General features: G+C 39.8%; 1 protein-coding gene across 2 annotated transcripts in view; it reads right to left on the bottom strand.

Moving 5' to 3' along the window:
- The window catches only part of LOC130145231 (putative N-acetylated-alpha-linked acidic dipeptidase), a 31480-nt gene extending 12300 nt beyond the window's left edge, over window positions 1–19180 (bottom strand). The window contains exons 1-10 of one of the 2 annotated variants that reach the window (XR_008820416.1): window positions 18915–19180; window positions 17475–17580; window positions 14190–14376; window positions 13301–13402; window positions 8788–8913; window positions 6867–7053; window positions 5326–5419; window positions 3063–3161; window positions 1870–1955; window positions 688–807 (exon numbers count right to left, since the gene is read on the bottom strand). Coding sequence is in view for 1 of the 2 variants with exons in the window: in XM_056329837.1 (XP_056185812.1) it covers window positions 688–807; window positions 1870–1955; window positions 3063–3161; window positions 5326–5419; window positions 6867–7053; window positions 8788–8913; window positions 13301–13402; window positions 14190–14376; window positions 17475–17580; window positions 18915–19032 (1225 nt within the window). In the remaining variant the exon portion in view is untranslated. The remainder of the gene's footprint in view (window positions 1–687; window positions 808–1869; window positions 1956–3062; window positions 3162–5325; window positions 5420–6866; window positions 7054–8787; window positions 8914–13300; window positions 13403–14189; window positions 14377–17474; window positions 17581–18914) is intronic. The other variant, XM_056329837.1, reaches the window with a different exon arrangement.
- Between the last annotated feature and the right edge of the window lie 1287 nt (window positions 19181–20467).

The following is a 20467-nucleotide window of genomic DNA, read 5'->3' as shown; positions in this document are numbered from 1 at the left end:
TAACTGAGAGGGAATGGAAAGGAAACTAAACATCAGTAAGTTTTAAGTGCAATGGGTAGGGCAAATAAAGCTCTTCTAGTACAGTAACTGAGTTACGTCAGAGCTTTTTTTCCATGGGATGTCAGATAGGGAGACACATCTGCTCTGACAGCAGCAGAAATTTGGTACAGTTGACATTTGCTCCTATTCTAATGTAACCAGGCATGAGGTATTTTTAACCATTACCTCTGACTACGTTTGCACAGCTCATTCTGCATTACACAGAAATACTTTGTTTATTCTTGTGTCTGTCTCCAAACTACAGTCAAATGCTGAGAAGGCTCTCAGTGTTGCCCTCATGAAGCCTCGATCATTCCACCACTGTATCAATCTTACAGGACCACTGAAACATCTAGTTTGTCCAGCCTCAAATACACTGTAATCAATTGTACCTAAATGTCATATTTATTTCAGTATCCCTGATTTTGTGTTTTGTTTTCCTTTAAGTGTACTTTCTCTTGAGTAGAAGTACCTTACATATACCAAGGTTGCAATCGGAACTAGTCAACAGCTGCAAACAGTGTGCTTATTCCAGAGATCAGTTAGATACATGTGTTTAATTTTAAGCATAAACATAAATCCCAGAGAAGTCAATGGACACTGCTGAGAGCAGTGGTTTTGGTGTGTTTTGTTCTTTCATTACCTTACCTTTCCTTTTCAGTTTTCCGAAGCTCCTCACAATCTCGTGAACCACAGCTGCCCCACTCTGAGGATCAATGCCACCAAATACCCATGAGTCACGGTGGCCTCCCAGGATGACGTATCTGTCTAGAGAAATTAATTAAGGAGGTGTACTTAGAAAAAACATTTCTTTTCTGCCATAGAGATGTTAATTGTAAGATATTTTTAATTTTCCATGTAAGTATCAGGAAAAAAAGCTTAATAGTTTGTAATACGCACGACAGAAAGGCAAAAGCATTTTAAATCTCCAAAGACGTTTTTCTGTATTTTCGGCCAGTGCTAAAGAATTTGTCAAACACAATAACTTGACCCCATAATACTTAAAACTATTATATTTCATACTTTTACTTCTATTCTTAGAACTATTGCAGCTTTCCTCTAAAGACAGGAGCATATTTCATACTGTTACTTCTATTCTTAGAAATACTGCAGCTTTCCTCTAAAGATAGGAGCATCTTTCCATATTTTACAATAGTGTGTTCCATGGTAAAACTGATCCACTCGTTGTACAGCACGCCAACTCACAACATTAAGGTGCGCTGAACGCAGTATTTCTCTGAAAATATATATATATATAGTCAATCAAAAAAAGGGTTGACCAAAGCATGACAGAGATGTGATTAATAAGATCAAAGTCAGGCTAGATCTCTGTGCCACTATAATATGGTTAACAATTGTTTTATCAAGCAAAAAGGAACTGCTGAAGTTACAAGTTAAATGATGTTATCATCACTCTAGGAATGTCAATGTATTTGGGATTTTAGAGTGTAAAATCACACTGGTTACAAGAGACTGTAAGACAGACAAAAAGTCAATAGCAGTGGATATGATGTCTTCAGATGGAATGCAAAATCCATTCTTGTGTCAGTAAGGAAGAATATCCACTTAAGAATACTCTTTGAAAGTTACTTGCCTGAAGACAAGTATTTTCATCTTGGTTATGACTCCCCCTTGAAAATCAGCATTTATACTGAAAGTGTTGACATACCCTGAACCATATGAAAGCTGATGCAATAAATATTTCAACACAAATGATCATGTAGTACAGTACTTCAGAGAAAACTATATTCCTTATTTCCCCCCTGTAACTATGAAGTGCATGTAGAGGTCACTGCATGCTCACATTACACTGAAGACAAATGCCTTCACCTGGTTCCACGGTGCCTCTGATGGTACCGATCACATTGAAAATCCTTCTTACTTCATTGTTGCTATGAATGTGCATTTTCACCTTTCTAGTGTATTGGGAAGGAAGACAAAGACAAATTTCACCAGATTATACAATAAAACATCTTGACACCTTTCAAAAGCGCACAATATAAACTGAAAGGAAAGCATTTTGGCCAAATTCACCTTCCATTAAACCAAAGTAAAAAGATTTTAGTGTGGTTTTTTCCCCTGGATTTATACTTGTGGGATTGAGAACAATATTTAACCCTTGAAAGCTATGTAGTGTTATTCATGCCAGTAAGTTTTATATTGGCAACAGGCTCAGAACTCCAAATTCAAAGATTTTTTGCTAGCAGCTAGTTTTTAAATTTGGAAGAATGAAAGAAAAATTAAAACCACCTAATGTCAAAAAGGTGAATAGCTCTTAATCATTTAGAAGTTGGTGCAAATCAGAACTGACTCCAGCAGAGTCAATACTGATGTGGCATCTCTGGCAGCAAAAAATCAGACAGCCCGAGTTGCATCAAGAGACTTTGTTTATCTACAATACAACTGGAGGTGCAACAACTCATCCTCAAGGGTTGTCTGTATATTTTTCAGAAATAATTTTTCATGTGGTGTAACTAAGCCATATGGAAAAGGTCAAACAGTTCATATGAAATCAGTACAGTAGCTCAGCCAATATTGAAACCCCTGGACTTTAGTCCTAAACTGTAATAACTAAATCAGTTCAAAAATAATCCAAAGCAATAAAAATGATATTGTAGTTCAAGCTTTTTTTTCTGGAAAACTTGACCTGTAGGTTAATACTGGTTTATATAAGGCAATAGGTAAGATCAGAAGCTGGACCCTCATGAATTTAAAAAAGAAAACCAACAAATGCAGTTCTCAAAAAAATAATCAGTCTCATAAAATAGTTTGTCAAAGGTTAGCTGCTTTTCAAATGAAACTGGTTCAAGACTAGCTGGAAACGAAAGCAATTCAGTCATATTCACCCAATCAAGATGTAAATCTACTGAAGCTTTGCACTGAGAGCATTTCAGCCCAGGAAATAGTCGTAATCAAAGGAATGATGCAAATAACCCCAAGTACTCTATCCTGGTCAAATTCTATTGCTCTAGCTGGTTTTTTCTCTGATGCCAAGCACTCTTTCCTTATGAAATAAAACTGACCTCGTAGAATAATTTGTTGTGAAACCAGGACCAACATTGTAAGACACATTCAAATTTCCTTTCCAGCTACTATGTGGCGGTGCATATCCTCCCATATTACTATTATGAAAAATAAAAATAAAAAAAGATTATTAGTTACAGACATCTTACAATAGAACCAAACACAAACGAGGAACCAAGAATCACTATTAAGTCCCATGCACACATAGACCACAGTGATAGTCATTGTCTCAGGCAATTTATACTATAAGATTCCACAGGAGAATAATCTTTTTAGCTACATTAATACTAGCAAATTAACATACAGGAATAGTTGTGGGCATTGAGACTATCTTGGAATGGCCTGCAGCTATGTTGGAAAACAGTGTTGGCCCCCAAATGTTTTGTATACAAACTGTCTCTTGTAAAGAGTCCCTGGAACTTTCTACTGCCTTGAACTCCATTTGCATTTGAATTAGCAGAGATCGATTTGTACTATTTGAATAGTTTAACAGCATAGGCAGTTGTCTTCCAGTGCCTGTCCCTGGGCACTGTTTAATCTGGTAGCATAGGCAGAGTTGATGTGTTTCAAAGATGCCTAAAACTGGAGAAACGTGATCAGCCCAAGTGACTTTTTCTTGTTCCATTGTCAAAGGTGGGATGTTTTTTCTCAGTTAACACAACTAGAAATGCAGTAAGTCAGTGGGTCACAATAACCCATAATTATCACACATTCTAAAGGATTTCCATTTTTTACATGAACTTCTGAGAAACATTAAAAAATATTTAAAAGTATGCTGGATGTTCTGGTTCTTATTAGGCAAAATATATTTATTACAAATGAAAGCATGTCTTTTACTGTAAATGCTTACTTCAGTCAAGCTTTATTATGCAGAACACTTCAGCATGTCTCCAAGTCCTCAGTAAATTTTTTATATAAAAATATGATAGCAGGAATAACTAGAAGTTATGACTCCTCAAGACAAAAGTGAAAAACAGGACCCAGTATTTTTAGAAGATTTAGATTTTATTCATAATTATTAAAACCAAGTTCTAGAATTATTAAAACTTATCGAAAAGAAATATCTAGCTACATCATATTCATATATAGTAATCTGCTCCACCACTACCAGCTGGCAGTGGGAAAAAGAGGGGGTTTTAACTGATACCTTTATCTTTATGAGCAGTTATACTCATAACACTGATGACTGTGAAGTTTTAAAGAAAAGAAAGTTTGGAGATGTATTAGTCTGTAAAGTTTGGGAGGAAATAAGAAAAATAATAGAATAGTGTTAATAAACATCAGGTATGCAAAACCACCAAAGACAGTCAAATTTTGCCTCACATAAAAATAAATAGCTTCAGTACTTCAGAAGAAACCGGTATAGAAAACCAATGTAGAACATTTTTTTGACTCTGTATTCAAACACAGGCATCAGACAGAGCAGAATGACTGCTTGTGTGATTTAGATGTAAAGCTCCTATATAAACACCCAAGATTATGTTCACTTATTGCACTAAACACTTACCCATGGTACTGTTGCCAACCCTGGCATTTCCTGCTCTCCCTCTACAGTTGATACAGATGATTGCTGTTACATCGTTAGGGGAATGATACACTTGCCAACTGAATCACATCTTAGTTTTTTTCAGATAACTTCCTCGATTTGTTGAGATAATTATGAATTTTGATTCCTCTGGCAAGCTGGTAGTCTTCATGTGACTTGTATGTTTAGTAAGCACACTTACTTACTGGTAGGTGACTATTAAATAGCCTATAATACTCCAGAATTTGCACAGTGCCCTTAGATTAGTTCGCTGGCATCATTTCATATTTAAGCGACATAATACACCTGATGAGAGAAAGCACACGCTTTCATTTAACAGGACAGTACAGATACTGTCCCATCAAACATGCATGGCCAGTAATTCCCTGGACAAATGAATGACTTCATTTGCGGTCTTTTTCACAAGACAGGTCTCATGCCACCTCCAAAAATTTTTGCCTTTATTCAAACTGAGAGGCACTTTATAACATCAGTATTCTTGACTGATATGATATATTACAAATGATCATTTCCAGATCGCTCTGCGCAGACCACCTGATATGTAGTAACAGCTAGCATGTTTACCTCCCACAGAGAACCTAATGACAAACAACCATACTATTTCAACAGCTACAGTAGAAGCACAGTGAAAAAGTCTTTTCCCTTTATTTTCAAATACTCTCATAACTTTCAACAAACAGTCTGCTTGAAATTCCTCATGTCTCCCATACACTTACCGCAGCAATGACTCGGCATCATGATAGCCAATGGGATGAACTGGAATTTTTGGGAGACCTACACCACTGGCTTTGTCTAATCGGTAGGTATATTCTGAAAGCAAAAGACAGATATTTTCATATTTACAACTCTCAGAAGGAATCTGTACAGTTCGTAGCACAGTCCTAACACTGGAGTCAGGGATAATTATTTCACAGTCCTCAAAGTCAGGCTGACATTACTTCAGTGATTTCCTTCTTTATGCTTCATCACGTTTTCAGAGAGACACCAACAAAGGATCTCCCATAGTGTCTGCAGTCAAGCATTTAGAGCCAGCTGGAAATTTTAAAATTTTGTTAATTACTTGTGCTGAAATGTTTTTAGAAAGAACTTCAGAGTAAGCCACAGATAAAGAACAAGGGCAAAGAGGAAGCCCACAGTCTGATGCTTAGAAAATTCAGCTGGGCACTAAAAGAATTGTGCCAGTTGATAAGAGATGAAGATAAAATCTTACACACTGGGCTACTGAATATTCTGGTTTGCTGAACAAAATGAAGTCTAGGTTTTGTTTTGACAAAGCTCAAACACAAATAATGTTTGTTTTTTTACAAATGGGAATCTTAATTTTCACAATGTGAACAAAATTTGATGTTTGCAAGCCAGCAGATAAGATATGGAAAAAAATAGTTTCCTCCTTAATAAAACAGTCACAGGGGCCCTTATTGAGAGAAGCAGACAGGGATTCACCTATCAGATCACTGACCCTTGCATGAGGAACCAGAAATCTTCCTCATGGTCAGCTCCTACCATGCTGCTGTTGTGAACATGGATCCTCTTCCAGCTCAAGTCGTGCTGGCTAGAGGAAACTTTCCCCATCACTTTGGGATGACTCTTCTTGAGGTGATTGCCTCCCTCAGACACGCTGGCTCAAGTGCTGTCATGAATGGTTCTTAATGCATTTCAGTCAAAATGATCTGGGTTAGGTGCTAAATGGAACAGCTTAGGCAGAGCTCAAATAAGCAGCTGAGGAAGCATGAGGTGAAGGTCATGAACCAGTGGGGAATGGTTATCTTCCCAGGAGCCTCAGCTGCAGCCAGGTGACATGAGTCCCAACATGAAAGATCTCAGCATTGCCAGCATGGGCTCTTGTGCAGTGAAAGCAGCCCAAATCCTGCAGAAAGGAGAACTGCAAAGGCAAAGAAACCCATGAGCTGTGCAGGTTGGCTCCTTGCTGACTTACTGATGAGATGCAGAAAGAAAAGACCAGGGATTCAGCTGTTGAATATTTCTGTCATGATCTCTGGGCTAACTTGGGTACATCTGTGAAGTTAAGCAGCCCAGGACTGCACTGTGTGGCTCCCTTAACATCCCCTCACTCACTTTCCCTCATGCACCATTTACACAAGCGGCCTACTGATCTGAAGCCCAAAGCTGCCTCCTTTGAGAAACAGGAAGACCAAGAAAAAATGTGGTTTGTTCCAAGGGAAAGAACACCCTCACTAACCCCCACCCCTTTCCTGAAACCAGACGCTCAGAGCATGACTTCTCTAGTGTTACTCACCTTTTGCAGGATAACCTGGTGTGAGAGGATCCCCTGCCCCATTCAGGTTTAACACATTTCCACGCTGGGCTCCTCCACCTGGAAGGTTCCAGCCATTTGGATAGGGATCTGTTCCCGGGGCACAGTAGTCAGCAGGGTCAGAGAACAGAATAAGACCCTTGGCACCTGCCAATTCAGCATTCTTCACCTGCAAAGCATATCTCTGGTCCCTATCCAGTCCTTTATAGCTTGATACCAGAGTTCAACGAGCAAAAGAAAGTATTATAAATTACAGTGATTACTCCTCAGGGCCTTTTACAGTGCTTGGGCTAAGAAAAGGGCCTATAACTGTCTTGTAACAGAAATTTTCCTGAAAATATATATGCATATATCAGGTTCCATAAGAAATTAAGAGGTTTGCTGTTGCTTAGATTTTTAGTTAGGAGATAACTGCAGTGGCACAGAAAACATCCTTCACAGTATTACTACATAACCTGAGTTTGTATTCTGTCATCCAGATCAAATCAATTGACTACTGAAATGTACACATCATGCGTGGAAAAAACCTTGTCTTTCAGTTAGTCACGTATTTACCTTATTTACCTAAATGATCTCCTGAATGTATCTCAGGGTTCAAACTACACAGGAAGATTATTATTGGAGAGATTGACACTGTCTTCGGCTGTTGACAAGACTAAATTAGAGTGTGTATCTTAGGCTCATTATGGCAAAAGGCCTGAACTGCATACTGTTTTGATTTTAAAAAGTGTTCTCATGGTAGACTTTATGATTGTATAATACCGGTTGGTAGAGAGTGAGAGAGAGAAAATATATGTCATTCTGACATCCCAATCACTTTTGCTACTGGATATGACAGTGATGTATAGTGACTGCATGACAACTAATCCTTAACAGTTTTAAATTTGGGTATTTTAATTCAGAAATACCATAGCCTTTTTTTTGGAAACACAGTACTTGCCTTCATGCTCTATGCTATTCTTGCCCACCATTAGAAAGTCGGAAAATGACAGTATGGTTCTCCAGATTTTATACAGGCTACCAAATACTTCAGTATATAAACAGTCATTACAAATATTCCTGTAAGAATTAACATATTGTCCCTTTGTGTCAATGAGGGCATGTAATTTCTAAACCACAGGACAACTGCCTTTCTAGATATTAGTAACTTCGAGGGTTTGTATTTCATTTTTAGAAAAGATTCATAGACAGCAACACTTTCTTCAATTTTTAAGTCTTTCCCATTCAGAGAGTATCTTTAAAAGCAGTAACAATTTTGTAAAAATGACCCAGGATATGAGTTACATGTCACTTTCACTGGGGAAAACTGATTTTTGTACAAGAGCCAAACACACTTAAAATAGACTGTCTTCTCACATCCTCACTGAGGAAATAACTTGAATGTATGCCTCAAGCATGTACATGATTATGTCCTTTCCTGTCAGGCCATGGATATCTGCAGAAATCTTTAGTTTAAAAATATTTATATGATAGGGACATTGAATAAACAAATACAGAAATTAAAATAACCTCCATATAGTTATAGTCTCTGTAATAGAAACCATTACAAAGAAACACAATATAAGCATCTTAAAGCACAGCTGAACCAACCGGAGAACAGTTTAGTTCAGAGTTAAGAGTGCATTACCCAAGACTATTAGTAATATTTTGGAGCAATTTATAGTATGAAAATTAATATTAAAATATGTATTGTTTTCCAACTTTTTTACCTTTATCCTACAGATGTATTATATACATATCAAACATGTATTTTTTCCCTTCTACTGAAGGGTCATCTTTGAACACAGCTCTAAGAAAACTCAAGTTACACTAAGTAATCTCCAGATCATTTTAATTAAGTGTTTCAGTCTCTTGAAATCAACTGAAGGACAGCACAATTAATGTTTTTATATAGAGGCATTACCTTATTTCCTCTGAAGATCTTCCCATATCTGGCAATAACAATCTTGCCTGTACAGTTAATTCCCATTTCACGTTCTAGCTTAAAGAAGTCCTCGGTGCGGCCATAATTCACATACACTAATTCACCCTGATAGAAAGAGGTAGAATTTGAAACAAGAACATAAATTAGCATGTCAAAAGGAGGATGTGATCCAGTAGGAGAATAAGCTGGGAACAATATGCTCTGGGACTGGCTTCAGTATAAATTCTTCTTTGATCATGAGACAAATACATAGGTAAGTGATTTCTAATGAATTTAGACTCCTACCATCCAAAGCTGCCAGACTTTGTCCACAATGGAAAATGTTAAGATATGACTTCTGAATGAGAAACTTAGAGTAAGTGCTCAGAGTATGGCACTTACTTCTTTTCACAGTCTGTTTAAGCTGTAGTCAGTCTTGGACAGCTGGAGGTATTTTGGACTCAGACACCACAGTAAATATCAATTGTATTTTATGTAGTAAGATGTCAATGCCCTCTGAAATTCTCAGCGCTTAATTCTTATTCATAATACTGCAGAAGCTTACAGGTGGCTGCCTGTCAAAATAAATACACGTTGCACATGAATAAAGTATTCTTCATGATTTGTCTCAACCGTGCTATTCAATACTGGAGGTGTGATTCATCTTCCTTAATGTCAGCTACCTGAAAATTGTGTGCATTGCCTAAGAAGGTCCTGTAGTGCACTCCATAGCCAGTGAAGAGCTGGAAAATTCCCCGAGAACACCCTTTCTAGGAGAATTCACCCCAAACTTATTTTAAAAACCTATTTTAGGAAGGAATAAATTGCCTTCTGGATATACCTCTCATTGATTATATCTCAAAGACCATTTATTAAGAGTAGATGTCTATAACAACCCTCAAAGACTGGTTTAGGGAAGATGCCTACAATTTCAGACAATTAAAATCAGATGACAAGAAACTCTTAGTGCATTTCTCCATATTACTAGTCACTTTCACAGAGGTCTTCAATTTAATTTCTAAAAGGCATATGCTTAAACCTCTTATACCAATAAATATCACGGACTAGACATTCAGGTGGTCTCATGTAACAGCATACAGCATGCCCCGATAACACTGTGGTACAGTCATTTTGACTGTAGTGGTTTCATCAGTAATCTGCTTAATTTGCAATTTCTTCTTAAATTCAGCAAAATTAATGCAGTTAGGAAAAATCCATTAAATAAAGGGGACTGTATTTAAATAAGGCGGTTTCACACCTAGTAAGACTGGTCTTCTCTGTTCAGAGAATTAACTAATAAACGCAAGGATTATTCTCAGGTAGGCTTTTCGGAATTTATGGAATAGTTTTCCCCCCTCAGTAAAATCAAGTGTAACTACTGAAGTCAAGACAGTTCTTCAAGTCTATTTAGATTAAGCAGAAGGGGAATTTGGTCCTCCCTTTTAACATAATTTCTTTAGAATATCTTGTAGAGAATACCTACGCTTGTAGGCTATTGTATTTTTTATGACAAATACAAAAATGTTGTTTTCAATAGTTTAGCTTACTTAAGTGCAGAGCTGTAATTATAATAATTAACAGCAACCTGCAGGGTTCTCACATGCAGGGCCCTTGATCTACAATGAAGCGTAAAACATGAGAGTAACATTTTACGTTGAAAACCTGTTCACACTTTACAGGGTTTTTTTAAATAATGTCTTTCATTAAGCAGATGCCATCACATAAAGACAAGAACAGCTCTGATCTTTAGAAGCTCTCATAACTATACCCGATATAAAGTACATAATCTGTACTCATGGCATTTTTCTGCGTGTTGTGCAATAATTAAGATTCAATCTCTAGATTTCTGAAACTACATTAAAGGTACTTATTTGAAGATTCTGGCAATATTTAATCTATTGCATAGTAAATCAGGCTTTATTAATTAAATTCTTTTAGCATCTCTGAAAACTTTTCATATTTAACTTTCATTAACAGGACTATGAACTACATCAATGTAATAAATTTGTCAGCAGGGCATTGTGACAGTTTTGCATCATAACTTCCTAGTGATGTGATAAAATCCCTCATGTTTATAAAACTATTAGGAAATGCAAGGTTTGAAAATGTAACGTGGATTCATAAAATATCTTGTCTGGGCTCTTTTAGCATAGTTAGAGATCTCAATTACACCTCTTACCTGCGACCGTCATTAACTAGATGGAAGTACTTCTGCAGTCACTTAAAAAGGAAGTGAAAAGCAGAATTTTACCATTATTTATGATGCTAAATGTTCAAAACACTACTATTGTCTGACAGAATTTGACTCTGCTACTTTGTCTGCTATCTGCTAAATATTTCTTTTAAAAGAATTGTCTGCTCAAAACTTAACTGTTTTCATCTGATTGTTTACTGGGATTTAGTTAAAACACACCATACAGAAGAAACATAAATTTGCTGTCCATCTGTATGACAGAAGAGGATATATTCCATGTTCCATCTACCGACAACCTGAAATGAGTGGGAACTACTTCTAAATCTTTGTGGGGTCTCACTTCAGCAGGCAAGTAGCTACTATCCCACTCTAGCAGCTACTATCCCACTCTAGCAGTATTTAACCTTCAAAACACAGTCACTGCCACGTATTTTCAAAAAGCAGCTGCAGGAAAAAGTAATATTGCTAGCAGTGCTGAACAGCATTTCCACAACTCCCTAATTATAGCACTCATCCAGAAAATGTGAGCTGTGTTATTGGCCTCTCTCAGTGGAAAGAACGCTGACCATTTCTCCTGTTTCCCAGGCAGGTGGCCTCTTCATGAGACTACAGTTATGCTGGGATGCAGGTACTTTACCGTCTTTTCCCTTCATTGAACTTGGCGCTTTATGCAGGAATCGTTTGCAAAATCAATGAGCAAAAAGAGAACCTATGACTGATGATTGCAGTTTGCAAGTTCCAAAGACCTCTCTCCACAACTTAGTTGTGGTTTTTAATAGAATGGGTTTTAACACAAAATACATAAACAAGCCTGACCCTGAACCCACTGAGTATTCCCGCTGCCGAGCTCCATACATGCTCCCTCCTGTGCTGTTTTGCAGTACAGGTGCAGACAACCGCTCACTGGAGACTATAATTGCTAACACTGCTAGCTAGGTACCTGGAGTTTTTGTCGAAATACTATGTAATAAGGTGAACATAAGCATCACATTTAAAAAAATAAAATCTGTTTTTTAGGTATTGTGGTTTGTTTTTTTCAGAAACTAAGTTATTGTACTTAATTAAAATAAAATAATTTTCTAAGGAGGAAGCTGCAGCTTCTTAAACTTGTTTTTATTGTTGCCCGTACCCCATCACTTACTACAGCTCTTCACAGACCAAGTAAAGCAAGGAGGTTATTCTGTCTGTCTTTGGGGATATTATGTTACAATACAAAGTCAGAATCCATTAATTTTTCCTCACATTATGTTCCAAAATTCCAACTGCAATTCTTGAAACACTCAAAGGTCTCATATCCTAGGGCACAGACTATCCGCCTGATTCTCCAGCTCACTTTGAGTGCCTGAGGCAATTGAATATAAGATACCTTTTGTTTCCTAGACTTGCACAGCTTATTAACAAACTTCAGAAAGTACATGACTAGTAACGCACTGTGTGAGTAAAAGCATTGTTAGCAGGTTTCAAAGTCAGATCAAACTTTAAAGCAGAGATTGGACAAAATGACCTCCAGAGGGCCCTGCCAACCTAAATTATTCCATGTGTAGACAGGAAAGATACTGAGAAAAACAAAAAAACATTTCTAATCTTACAAAATATTAATTGAAACCACTAACAATCATAGGATAGAAGGCTCCTGTTACACAGTCAGCTTTATAAAAGAAAACCCATCAGCTGGTACCAGCAGCACAAGATAGAAAGGATTAGTGTTAAGCTCTGGTCACAGCAACACTTTTACTGCCTGCTAGAAATGGTAGCAAAAGCCATTTTCAATCATACTGTACATCGTGTAGTTATACCTGTCAGTGTGAGCCTTGGGCAAGCAACATTTTGAAAATTAAGATTGTTCATTTGGCCAATAAATGTAACAGTCTTATTTGTTCACCAAGATGGGAAACAATGGTGCACAGTCACAGAAATACCTGGAGAAGCTTATAGCAGCTCAGAACATTGAAGATTTATTATTATAATTTTTAAAGAAAAGGTAAAAATAAAACCCAGTTCTGACTCAAACTAAAGAAAAAAAATCAAACATATATGTAAGACTGTTCAATTTGAACATTACTCTATAGCAAAACTCATAAGAACATCTGAGCTAGGACATTTTTCCTGCTGGTGATATGTCAGGTTTTGGACTAAAGCCTAAGATCCAGGAGTTTCACATTATTCTGTATCACTCTGCTATTTTGTGCTATGCTATGCTACACTACGCTACGGCATTCCATCTTTTCTATTTCTATTATTTCTATTTCTACCTCTGTTCCTGTTTCTAATTCTGTTTCCGTTTGTCCCTCCATTTCTTATACTATTCTACTATGTTACCTCAGGCGTTCCTTGGGCTGAATACGCACTGTAGGGTGGTACCACATCTCTAACAGCCTCATAGCCTGGAGGAGGGGGCTCAGATAATGATGTGTTGAAAATCTAACAGGAAAGAAGGAAAGAAAAAAAGTAAATCAGGCAACATGGAAAAGGAGTACTGTCTATTGGGGCACATTTCACAGGTACTTGCAGTTTAAAGGACTCTAGTTTTAGGACTCTAAACAAGGAGTGGCCGATACTTTAGCAAGCACTGGGCATCCTTTTTAGTATGCAGATTCAATGTGTCATCTTGCAAATCCCATCTCCACCCTTGGCACAGAATCCTGCTTAAATGATCACAGGGTCCCTTAAGGTGGTCTCAGTTCAGCAGATAAGAGCAGGTTAGACCGTAATGGTAAAAAACGCTTGCATTCTGCTCATTCCTGGAGCTTCTATGAGCACTAGAGAAGCTCTGTAATGAACTGATGTTACTTGTGGTAGTACACGTCCAGGGCTAATCTCTAATCTTCAAGAAACTTAATTTAGCACAATCATCAATACCGTATAATGAATCAATGGAAAATAATGATGCTGACGGCAGCTGCTTTCCTAATTTTAAATAACAGAATATTAAAACAATTGTATAACATGAAGTAATTCTCTTACATCATTCTTCTTTAATCCATATGTCAGTGTGCTATATGAACCAGAGTAATTATTAGTATTCCTAGTACATACATTACAAAACAAAGATACAAATTATAAAAGCAAACAAGAATTCCTGATTTCTGTGTGCTTTGGATCAGGCCCAAAGCCATTAACAGAGCAGAGGATTGCTTTCCCTCCCAGTCTTCCAAGGTATATGAAGGTGATTTTGTTCCCTGGTGGCAAAAAATGGTGTTTTCTGTACCTCGCTTCCATGCTCGTCAATTACTGAGATGTAGTTGGGCTTAGTGTCATCAGGGTAAGAGAGCAAGACATCATAATGAACCAACTGAACAGAATCCAAACCAAACTCCTTCCACTCAGCTTGGACTTGCTGTGCCAGATGCAAATTCTCCTTGCTTCCTGCTAGGTGAGGAAGCCGTGTAAAATTGCTAGAGAAAAAGAAGCAATGAATCAGTATCAAGCATTGCACCTCATAAGCAGAACTCCTCTTAGCCTAGATGGAAATAAACCCCCTAGAGATGACCAGATGTGCCCAGGCTAAATAAGGACCTAGACCCCTCTGCATCTATGCTTTTGCCTGTTATATGTAAGCTGAGGTAAAGGTTTTCAGTGTGTCCTGAGCTATCACAGATGTTTGCATCTTCCTCACAGCATGGTTTAGCAAGAATGGCACGATCTCATCAGCTATGGGGTCTTGTCCCTTACTCCTTGTCTTCTAAGTGCCGTTAGGCCAATCACTCCTATCCATAATGAGACTGACCTTCCTTGCAAAGGGATAAAAGCATTGAGTGTCATTATTTTTTTGTGTTGAATTTAGAAATGTGCATAATTACTCTGACCTCTACTTTTAATTAACTGGATATTCTCTTTGCATCCCACTATTTTAGCTAATTTTGGCAGAAATACTGATTTATTTAAAAGTTTACTCTGAGTATGTCTTGCTGGCAAATAAGAGAGTGAGTTTACTGTGGCTTACAAACAAGGAACAGAAAAACTCAACAGCTTGTGACTTAAAAGCTATGCAGTGTGAAAAAAAAATAGTGAAAGATACCATAAACAGTAAGCAACCCATTGTCTGAAGAAAACCCATTGACTAGACCATCAAGAAAGTCCAGTGGTAAAGTGAGCTGAAGAAACTCCCAGCTGAATGAGGCTGTCATCATGATGACCTCATTCTGTCATATGACCATGCCATCAACATGCCACAAAAGCATGTGTTGCACCAGCTGGCATTAATGAAGGAAATTGCATCTTCAATAAGGAAGGGGTTTAAGACTGGGAAAAATTTTAATTGTTGACTTCATGTGAGAACAAAGCCATCCAACAAAGCACTTTGAAAGAACTATACACTTAGAATAGAACTGAACAGAACCAGACCATTTCATTTGGAAGTCACCTATAACAAACATTTAGGCCAACTGCCTGCCCAATTCAGGGCTGCCCAAGTTAAAATATGTTATTAAGGGTTTGTCCAAATGCCTCTTAAACACTGACAGGCTTAGGGTATCAATCACCTTGCTAGGAAGCTTGTTCCAGGGTCTGAACACCCTCTCGGTAAAGAAATGCTTCCTCATGTCCAGTCTAAACCTCCCCTGGTGCAGCTGTGAACCATTCCCACACATCCTACCACTGGATACCAGGGAGAAGAAATCAGCACCTCTCTCCCCACTTGCCCTTCTCAGGGAGCTGCAGAAAGCAATGAGATAACCCCTCAGCATCAGCATCCTTCTCTCCAAACTAAACAAGTCCTAACTCCTTAGCAGCCAAATTCTGCTTGATAAAACCATGTTCTTCTGATAATGTCAACACCTAGTACCAACACCTTACCAAAAGTCCCTGTTACAGCGACAGTACCATTTGCTGGGTGACATACTGAACCATAAGCACAGTTACTGTTAGAGGCAAAGGCTGTTTTCTGTAAGAGCTAAGAATGTTTAAGTCTCAAGTTTTCATCAACATTTGAATTATGCAATAACATTCTCCTGTATTATAACCCCATTTAACTGAATGTTTTTCTTCATTTCCTCCTTTAATTTGTTGACTGTACTGGTAGTTCTGAGCAGTGACTAAATATCTGCCATATTTCACCACAGAACTGGTTGCATGCCAGTAAACGAGGCACAATGTTTCCTGCTGCACAGAGACAGGGAGTTGAGAAGTCAGCAGTCCTTTTACAGAGCTGTTTAACAACATTTGACTTTGTAGGAGCAAAACCACAGGTTAAGACTTTTAAAAAAAAATCCTAAGTCATCAGTTTTCAATGTTTATATAGTCCAAGACATGACTGTTATATAGCAAGGAGAGTGTACTTCCCAACTAAATTATTTGCAATAGTTTATGGTAAGTGCATTTAAAATGGAATCAGTGGGATTGCCACAGTCTTATAAACCAAAAATGTTTTTTTAAGTAATTTAGCTTTGTACTAAGATACAACTTCATGCTATGTAGTCAGGCTGGGAATTTAAGGCAAACCCAAGCTTGTTGATTACTCCTAAAATAACCGATACTTTAACACTTTCTTTCCACAGACTATAATTTTTTATCAAAAAAGTGTGACTTCTAGTCTGTTATTTACTGGAATAAATTAATGCTTTTAACAAATACTATACTTTTCTAAGAGAAAATTAATCTGTTTACAAGATCCCTAAAGCAAACAAATAACAGTACACCAGCTTCCTTGTAGTTAAAGCTTCTAAGTTACAGAAATTGCAAAATCAATTATAGTATTAAACTGTAATAGATTTTAAAATATATATATATTGTTATCTTGCATTGCTTGAATTTTCAGGAAAAAATGCCAGCAACTTAGCTTACATGATTTAATAAATAAAACTAGATTTGAGATCACCTAATTTAAAGGGTAGATGAAATGAAAAAATTATTGGGGAAAATAAATGGTCTTTAAAAAAAGACTAAAGGTTTAAGACTATTAGATGTATTATGAACAGTCTAATGTACCATGAGATGACACCAGGTATCTACCATGTCCTAGCTATTCACTGTGAGAGGGACAGAGCTTGGAAACCTATCTTTCTTCGTGGAAGTGAGTACAAGGTTGGAATGGTGACAAATTAACAGAAATTGGGTCTGGTCACAGCATGACAAAGTGTGAAGGGGAAGTAGAAATAAAGTACTAAGGCCTAAGCTGTAGGAAGAACTAAAGGCTCAAACACTGGTATGATTTTCTTCTCTTTTACATTGACATGCTCTACTATTTTCCATTTAATCTCTTCTCATTTAAGTTCATTCATACAGCCTAATTTGAAGTGAATGTTTTTTCCATAAAAAATAATGTAAGATAACACTGTTGTAGACTGAAAAGAGAAAGGCCGAACTTCCACTTCATTGTACAAGCATTCACTAAATGCTGAGGAAGAGCTTGGCTAATTTTTAATTGGGAGGCATTAAATAAAACCTACATCTGAGAACCTGCACACCATCCCCTGTCTGGTGGCATCCTTGGGCTGGTTCCTGCTTGAAATATTTTTTTTTCTTTTTTGGACTGATTAATCTACACATTGCTTACTAAAGAAACTGCTTGATGTTTTCAGCTTTCATTTCAGCCATAAATGCCGCCTTCATGTCCTCATGAGGACTCGATGTCGTCTTTTCTGCAGGTTTTGCAAACCAACCTGTACAACACACCAAAATACAACAGTAAAAACACCAGTCCAACATTCCCATGACACACACCATTTCTCTTTGGTATCACCACAAGATTTTCACTGTGTATTTTACAACTGTTTTTCTCTCAGCACAGACAAGCAGCCACAACCTAATGTCAGCTGCACTGTGATGGCAATGGCAGTCCCCCACACAGTAAGAGAACTCAACTTACCTAGGGAGATATTGAGGGGGATTAAAATACTATGTTTATTCATCACAGTTGTTTTACTGTAGATTCTAAGGAGACTTGACTGTCTCCCTTTAGCACCAGAACATCATGCTGTCAGTCATGTCAGTCACCTCAGTAATAAGGCAGCAGCTTTACAAAAATGCACAGAAACACAGACACCCTTTGTAAGGAACAGATGTCTTGCAACTCCTTTCTCACTCTCTGGTCTGTCTGGCTCTTAGTCTGGAATCCATCCCTTACCGTGCAGACATTACCAGAGTAAGTGATGAGAGGAACACCTGGCTAGAAAGAAAGTGTTTCTGACATCTGTGGACACGTTCAGCGCAAACGCAGCAGCAGTGACATGGGTAGTGCAAAGGAGAGAAGTGGTGGGGAGCAGAGAGCGGGTAACAAGCTGGCACCGGTGCACGGTGCACGGCACTGGTCACTGGCACAGTGAAAGGCTCTTTCCACAAGACAGGAATTCAGTCTGGGCTTCCCAATGCCAGGAACCTCAAGCACACACCAAAAGGCATTTCGAAATACAAGTGGCTCTTTTGTTTTCCTTCCTCCCGCATGCCAACCCTCATCCATCTGGGTGGCTGGGGAGAGGAAATCCTGTGTGGCAGCAGCCTGCAGGCCTGCCGGGCCTGGGCCGAGGGGGAGACGGGCCATTAAATTAAAGACTTATTTCACCCCTCCTGGAAGAGATGGGACATTAAATCAAAGTCTTATTTCACCCCTCCTGTCGGCGTTGCCCCAGCCCCGCATTTATCTTCCCGCCCCTCCGGTTTGGGCTGGTGCAGCTGCAGCCAGCAGGGTCGAGTGGCCGGTCTCCGGTCCCCTCCTCACAAACCCAGCGCCTCCTCTCACGCCCACAGCGTAACTACTTTATGTAAAAGGAAAGTGAAAGGTAAGTCAAAAAGACAAAGGCCCCTTTTCTCTTGCGGAGGAGCTGATCACCCCAGGAGGGGTCGGCGACTGCACCTCCCTGGCACAGAGCCCCGGGCGCTGGAACCCTCCCGCCCCCTCCCGCCCCCGGCCCGGCTCACAGCCGTCTCCTCCGGCTGGAAGGGCCGGGGAGGGCGGGGAGAGCCCCGCGATCCGAAGGACGGTTAGCCTGCACCGTACCGATGAGGAACCCGAGGAGGAAGAGCCCTGCCGCTGTTCCCAGCGCCACAGCCCAGAAGCGGCCCCTGGCTGCCCTGGGACTAGCCGGCTCCGCGACGCTGCCGAGCGACGACCACATCGCGGCGGCCCGCTCCACCCGCTCGCCCGCTCGAGTTCCGCCGCGCCGCCGGCCGGCCCGGCCCGCCCCGGAGGCGGCAGGAGGCGGGCTCCGGCCACGGCCCGGCCGCCTCACGGGCACCCCCGGCGCCGCCCGTGAGGGCTCCGCTCCCCCCCCCCCCCCGCGCCCGGAGACAAGGTCCTCCCGCCAGCACGCCCGGGCGAGGCTGGAGATACTGGAGCCCGCCCGGCTGCCGAAGCCTCTACCCGGGCGCTTGCTGAGGGATGTCAGTCCGTCCAGACGTGCACACCCTCCCCTGTACCTTCCCGCTCTCTCCCCGCATGTCTTAGAGAGCCTGCCATCCCCTAATTATTTTAATTTGCTACAAATGTGCGGTGAGGAGGGAAACGGTGATTGCCGGGGCTGCTACACACGGGGCCGCGCCACCCTCTGCCAGGCACACGCAGCGGGGCAAACCCGGGGGTGGGGTGGAAAGGTAAACCCCATTATTTTAAGAGATTTGTTTTAAGAAAGATTGTATCTCAATACCCAACGCCCTGAAAAGCTGTAAAGACGCTTCAGAGAGAAATGTGCCCCTGTGGAGGTGGGTTGACTACCCCACATCTGTCCTCTGTGTTTCTTTCTGTTTTATGGAGGTGTAATGCCGGAGTGTTGGTGCACCCCGGCTGCTGCTTTGAGGAGAAACCTGAAAATTTGTACACACTTGATTTTGCTGGAGTCTTGTTTTCCACCTCTGGGAAAAGCCTCTCCATTCAGTTTGCTCATGGGGATTTGGGATGAGGGCCATGACCAGAGAGGAACTGCACATGGAGGGGACCTCCGGGGCTCTGTGTGTATTTTCATCCCCAGAACCTGGCCCAGTTGCCAGCTAGGGAGACAGCTGGTGTTTAAGGCACAATGTCTGTGGTTATTTTGTGTCCATATCCACATACAGTCTGGGCAGCATGTTCTCAACAGACTCTCTACAGGACTGCTCCTAGTGCACCACACTACTTGCTGATGCAGGCAAAATCTCGGATAAATTCCAGACAATGAGCTTTGACCTCACCTGCAGAGCCCGTTGCACTAGGAAATCTTAGTACAAGACCGCTAGATGGGCCCTGTGGCAAGCAGAAGTGTTTGTTGCAAACATCAATATACCAACGTGGCAGCAGCATGCTGCAAAATCTTTAAGAGACAAAAAACTTCAAATGACTAGACAGATACTAACAAAAAAGTCAGTATTTGTGATATTAGTCCTGTCTCCTACATAGACTGGCTTTATTGTGCAAAAGCCCAGCTTTTAATGGTACTTTGAGCAGGGTACTCTGCCACTTGTCAAGTCAAACCCAGATACCTGCCAAGTTGCCCTCAGCATGCTGGCTGTTGTAGATACCATTCTGGAATGCTCAGCTCCCCCCTATAATATACAGGGAACCTGAGTTTGGAAATGAGC

Source organism: Falco biarmicus, chromosome 2, assembly GCF_023638135.1.
Source record: "Falco biarmicus isolate bFalBia1 chromosome 2, bFalBia1.pri, whole genome shotgun sequence".
Taxonomy (NCBI): domain Eukaryota; kingdom Metazoa; phylum Chordata; class Aves; order Falconiformes; family Falconidae; genus Falco; species Falco biarmicus.
Note: the sequence above shows the minus strand (reverse complement) of the source record. Positions and strands in the feature narration are given on the sequence as shown.